Raw genomic sequence first — 6,115 nt, 5'->3', positions numbered from 1 at the left:
GAACACATTCTCTGTTTAAAAACAAGCAAGCCTCGGTGTTTAGTTATATTTGGAATAACTCACTAATGCGTAGATGCACCGGCGGGTGTTACAGTTGTGTAATGGGAGACATTTGTTGATAAATGCAGATGTCTAGCCTAATTAAAAATGATCGGCACTACAAATCCTGCTTCATTATTCCATCATTATATATATTTACTTATTTTTAAAAAGTAAATGTATGAAAGTGGGACTTTTTCTCCATTAAACATTTGTATCGCTTGCTGTAGTGATATTAATTATTTGTCTGCGCTGCTGTGTTGGCTAAAGGCTGTATGTATAGGCTAAACCATTGTAGAACTAGATTGTACGAGGATCAGCCCCTGTGGTATGGAATGGGCTAAGTTTTTAATGAGGGCCAGGAACCAATCACCTTCCGGAAGGGCAGGTTTTGCTGGTCGGGGCGGAGTTTTCTATTCTATTTAAAGTGAAGCGGTGCGGCGCGTTAAAATTTAGTTTACCTCAGAGAAGGGTCGCGCTCTGTTGTCTTATAACAGGATAAAGCCTTTGTTTCGAGACTCGCGCGGAGTAGATACGAAAAAGCACGGATGGAGCGGAAGCCCAATTAGCCGTAGTGGAAATACGCAGGTATTTTTAGACCTTGTTCTGTGGACGCCTATGGTTATCTGTCAGACACATAAAGAGCGCTGCAGGTGATTTTGGTCTGTCCGACGGTCTAGAAACGGAAACATATCTTGTCAGTAGATCTATAGTAGATAATTGTCAGTTTAATCAGTGATCAGATGTGCAATGAGAAAGCTGGATTGCTTATTTAACGTGTGTGAAATGTCATCGTGCCGTCTAATATTGACTCCTCCTTGCGCCTTTGTGGTTCGCTCAAGGCGCATGACATGTTTACATATTCGAGCGCGCGAGTTTATACTGCATTTACTGCTTGTTCTGCGATCGCTGTCTGCGTTTTACTTGCTCTCTCTAAATGTGTGTGGGGTTTGTTTTCTTTCTTTCTTTTTCTTCTTTTATTCCAGAAGCAGTATTCCATGTCTCTCCTTTGCGCTGTCATTGATGGGAAACCAACTAGACCGGATCACCCACCTGAACTACAGCGAGCTACCCACCGGGGATCCGTCGGGCATCGAGAAGGACGAGTTACGGGTCGGCGTGGCATATTTCTTCTCCGATGAAGAGGATGAACTGGACGATAGGTCTCAGTCGGACAGCTATAAAGACAACAGCCCGACTAAAGACGGCCCCGTGACGCTCAGCGAGGTCGAGTACTCAGCCTTTTGCTGCCAGGAATGTATATTCTCCAAACTACGCGAGAACGAAGACCTGAACGTTTATTCTGTGAAAACTTTACTGACCATGTGCAAACCGGGGGATTTGCTGGAGTTAGTGGCCAACGCTCAGCCACCCCACTGGGCAATCTTCGAGGGGGAGGACCAGGTTATACACCTGCACAAAGGCGAGATCCGCAAAGACAGTTTGTTTGATATCAGCTGTGGTTGGCAGGGCAGGATAGTAAACAACCGGTACCGCTACCGGCCGTTGCCCCCTGATCTCGTGATGCAGAACGCGAGCGGGCACCTGGGGCTAAGCAGCGGCGAGATTTGCTGGACAAACTCGGAAAGTTTCGCTGCTTGGTGCCGTTTCGGGAAGCGGGAGTTCAAAGCGGGTGGGGAGGCGCACTCAGCGGAGCAGCGCTACTTCCTGAAGGTCCATCTCTCCGAGAGCACTGTTCATACCCTCGTATTCCGCAGCCTCGAGGATATGATACGGGAGAGGCGGCTTGTGGACGCCAGTGGAATTCTGAAGGAGCTGTCGCTGGTTGACGGGAAAGAATGAGCGGATTTCAGCGTCGTACATTTTAGAAAACCTTGCAGAGACCTTTGCGGACGTCTCGGGACTATGCATGCCTCTGGAAAGGGCTGCTTTCCTCCTTGTAAGACTTTGAGGAATGTGTCTGTCCTAAAATACGGTAAAATTGGCAAAGACAACGCCCCTTTGGTTGTGGTGTGATTCAATGCCCTGCAAGTCACCATGTACCTTTAAAGAAACGAACGCCCTCGTCATAGCACAGATCTCGCGCTCCTGTTAGAATAAAACACCGGTATTCTTAGTCGAGCCCTGCAAGCATTGGAGCGTATTGCGGCAGATGGCTCGTGTGGAGCTCGCCGCGGCGCGCAGCGTTGCTTTGATTTATGATTGATTCTCTCTCTCTCTCAAAGCTTTAGCATTAAACACTAGCCGTGGAGCTCACGCGCACCTGGGCAACTGCATAATGACACAACAGTCCACTCCTCACACGTCTAACTTGCAATTACACACGTCTGTTTTATTTTATTACAATACGCAGAATGTACATTTTTCTGTTTTGGAGTCCATATTTTTGTATTTTAGTTAGTAAGTTAAGAAATCTTTGTTTTATTTAAATAAACTTAGATTGCCGTATGGAATCTTGCTGTGGTGTCGAGCCTTCAGTCTGTTTTTCTTTAAATTAAATAGCCGAGCACTTGCTGGATGACCTCAACGAACGGCTTGCTGCGGTATTTCAAATCCCACACGCGCCTTACATATGCTCCTATCGTTTTATTTTTTAACCATGGGCTTTCGTTTTCGCCGACTGAGCGACTTTTTTTTTTTCTCTCTCGTTGTGGTCTTGGTAAGCGCGAGGGGCGAGTGCTGGTGCGCGTGAATAACGACCTCTCCTGTTTTGCTCATTGCTGCGTCTTGCCGCCCGTTCGACCCGTTTGTGCGGTGACGAGTCGTGGTTAACCAACGAGTTCAAAGGCCATATACGATCGTAGACAAGTAGAGCTTTTATCGTTTTGATGATGCGAGCCAAACTTCTTGCAAGCGAAGCAACTTCATGAAAGCGATCTTGGCTTTCGGTATCTAGATTAATTTGTGTACGTGCGTGTGTAATCTTTGAGGGTTTTTTTACGACCGGTTAAAACAAACCGAGCGAAGTTCAAAAACGCAAGTATTTCACGTTGTTCAATTAAGTAGCTCGATGTGCCAGAAATCTAATCCAGTTTTATATTTAAGCCATGTGGATCCAGAGACCATTCCAGCTATTTATTTATTTATTTTTTTGGTCTGAAAGCATCGGATAGAGCAAGTAATCGGAAGCGGGTATGTGATGCAGTAGGCTATACAGTCCTGGTAAATATGGTCATGCTTCGCCGGCTTTTCTATTAGAGTCTGTGGGCTGCAGCTGGGATGTGGTGTGCTTTATGTATTCCATGTCTCTCATCTGCCCTGCAATTTCTTTGTCTGGAATCTGTTTTGAAACCCTCTGCCCAGCCAGCACTAACGAGTCAATTACATGTCAGTAAGTTCACAGCAAATGACCCTCACATCGAATTCAGTAACTGTTAGTATTCTCCAAAACTCCAATATCTGTGTAGAAGCAAATCAGAGTCTCGGCTGTTTGCTAGCTAGTTAGTCCTGGTCTAGAATGGGCTGCAAGCCCCTTTTCTTTGTCCTCAGTGTGCCGTCTTGGGAGTGTCTGACTAGACCGTTAATATGGAAAGTGGAGATTGAACACTTAGAAGGAAACAAGCAAGGCAGGTTTCTGAAACCTTGGGAAACATTAGATATGAACGCTTTGGAACAGGCTCTGACTTGTTACACATGCATGCGCACACACACACATTCACTCACTCTGTTAAAAACCCAGAGTATTCTTGGAACATGGCACCATTATCTGAACTTCTCATTTATGTAGTTTTGCAGCAACACTATTAACCTATTCTCCCTGGAGGTGGTCGTGGAGAGTCCCCTTTTGACTCAACTGTCTTGTCGGTCTCTGATCCATCACCAGGCCAGTTTTTTTGAGGCTGAAAATTGAGGGTAGTGGGGCAGCAGGCTATATATGGAGAATGGGAGCTGTATGTGTGTGGCGGCCAAGGGGCCCAGGGGGGTTGATGCTGCTAACATAAGAGCTGAAAAGAACATCTTTAGCCTGAAGTCAGTCTGCTTCTTAGTGAAATCGCCGTCTGTATTTGTCTGTCCTGCTCCCTCTCTGGTGTTCCCGTCTCCCTTCATAACCTGTTACTAGGTGAACCTGAGCCCACCTTACTTCACCTCTTTTGATTACTATGCAGACAAACCTAGTCAGATGAGAAGCATACCTGTGCTCTTCCCTTAACACCCTTAATAATGGCACCTCATGGGTTTTAAGCAGAAAACCATGCGATGCATGTACACTCTTTGGTTTGGTTGTTTTTCAGGCAGAATTACACTCAGCAGCTGCTGTCTCTGTGCTCCATAGTAACTGTGCTTCTGCATCCCAGCTCCCTTATTTGCCTAAACTGAACCCCCAGCTGTACCGAAGAACGTCCTTAACTAGTCATTATCTACTTGTCGGCCACGAGGGAGAAGCAGCTGGATTAAAGCTAGCCTGTAAAAGAGGTGACTAGTCAAGATAGCTGCCCGGCTTGTTCATGTGCTGCGGTTTGAGGTTCGAGTCCGACCTGCAGAGGTTGATTTCGGATAAGAGAGCCATGCAAGTAGGTGTGTCTAAAGAGCTTGCTGAGCTAAGCAACCTGGACAAGGGCTGTGGTCAGGGGTATTGGCAACATTTGACCACACCCTCAGTTGCCATGCATCCCCTCAGCACAGCATGTTCTCTAGATGGCTGAAAATGTAACTGGGCTTTCCAGGAACCCACTGGCATGACTCAACAAAAATGGGGAAACTCCGGCTCCCCTTTTTGCTGGAAGAAATGTGGCTGCACCTGTGAAGTGGAGCGTGGTTGATTTCACAGTTCCTTCTGCACGCTCACGTATGCATGTGCGCACGCACACATGCTAATGCTCTACATGTTCCAGCCCCGTGTCCAAGTCCCAGACGACGGACACTATTTTTTGTAATCAACACTTCAATATTTACTCCCCCACAACACAAGCTAACATCACCAATGCCACAGCTTGTGCTTTGCACTTAATTAGCATTGAGCCATTTGCTTTTGTATCCTCTCTCTGTGTGTGTGTGTGTGTGTGTGTGTGTGTGTGTGTGTGTACTGCAACCACCAAGGGTGGAGTGAGGCAATTTTAAACTTTGTCCTGCAGTCATCTGCAACTAAATATCACTATAGTTTGCTGCAGACAAAGCTTAAAAGTGGCTCACTCCACCCAATTGGGTTGCCTCAATTACAGCAGTACATTCATATTTAGTTGCAGATGACTGCAGGACAAAATATTTTTCTGTGTGTGGCAGCTTGTTCAAGGAAAGCAAATGTGACTCCTTCTTTAAGTGGAGTTGGCATCAGAGGGACCGTAGTGCTCTCTGAGATGAATTTAAATTTCTTTCAGAAGGTGAAGGGGGGGATGGGAGTGGGGGTGCGAGGAGGTTGAATAGCTTGATAGGATCCACATGGCGGAGGCTAGACAAGTCTTGTTTGCCAGATGAACGTGACAATCCATCTCTCTGTCTTGGGCAGAGTCCATAATGGTGCCAATGTTTTGTAAGTGGCTGCTTTATTTTACAAATTGATTCACACCATGTGCTGTACGTATCTGAAGAAAAGTGAACAAATGAAGAGATTAGTAAAGTAAACATGTATTGTATTTTTGGTGCACAGGGAAATTGCTTATGTGCACAAGGCAAAAGACAAACATGGAACACACGCAGGTATCCGTGTCTTATATTCTCAGTTTTTCCATAAATCCTATCCTCTTGTTATTGAGGGACTAAGGCATAGGATTAACTCGAGTGCTGCGCACACATTTTGCTGTGGAGTGGAAACGAGTATCTGAGGCCATATCTCTTTTCTCTCCTCCTCTCTCTCTGCCCATCCCTCTTCCTTTGGCTCCTCCTCCTCTCTCACTGCCCATCCCTCTTCCTTTGGCTCCTCCTCCTCTCTCTCTGCCCATCCCTCTTCCTTTGGCTCCTCCTCCTCTCTCACCACTTTACTCATCTCTTACTTCCATACACATTTGTGTCACTTGTCACACATGTACCCTAAGGGTACTCACACACTTGCACTCTTTGGTCTCTTTGCCAGAGCCAATCACACTGCCAGCGTCACAACGGCGTGGGATACGTCCCATGTGCGCGCCTATCAGCATCCTCCTCTGTTTAGTCCCTCTCCTTTCATCCCTGCTACAGCCAT

The 6,115-nt window shown here is 46.4% G+C and overlaps 1 protein-coding gene across 1 annotated transcript; it reads left to right on the top strand.

The window, feature by feature from the left end:
* Window positions 1–506: 506 nt before the first annotated feature.
* Window positions 507–5,841, top strand: lratd1 (LRAT domain containing 1). The gene is made up of 2 exons (XM_026995748.2): window positions 507–627; window positions 1,026–5,841. The coding sequence occupies exon 2, from the start codon at window positions 1,063–1,065 to the stop codon at window positions 1,840–1,842; it is 780 nt and encodes a 259-aa protein (XP_026851549.1). The 5' UTR covers window positions 507–627; window positions 1,026–1,062; the 3' UTR covers window positions 1,843–5,841.
* The last annotated feature ends 274 nt before the right edge of the window (window positions 5,842–6,115 follow it).

This window comes from Electrophorus electricus, chromosome 8 (assembly GCF_013358815.1).
Source record: "Electrophorus electricus isolate fEleEle1 chromosome 8, fEleEle1.pri, whole genome shotgun sequence".
NCBI lineage: Eukaryota > Metazoa > Chordata > Actinopteri > Gymnotiformes > Gymnotidae > Electrophorus > Electrophorus electricus.
Note: the sequence above shows the minus strand (reverse complement) of the source record. Positions and strands in the feature narration are given on the sequence as shown.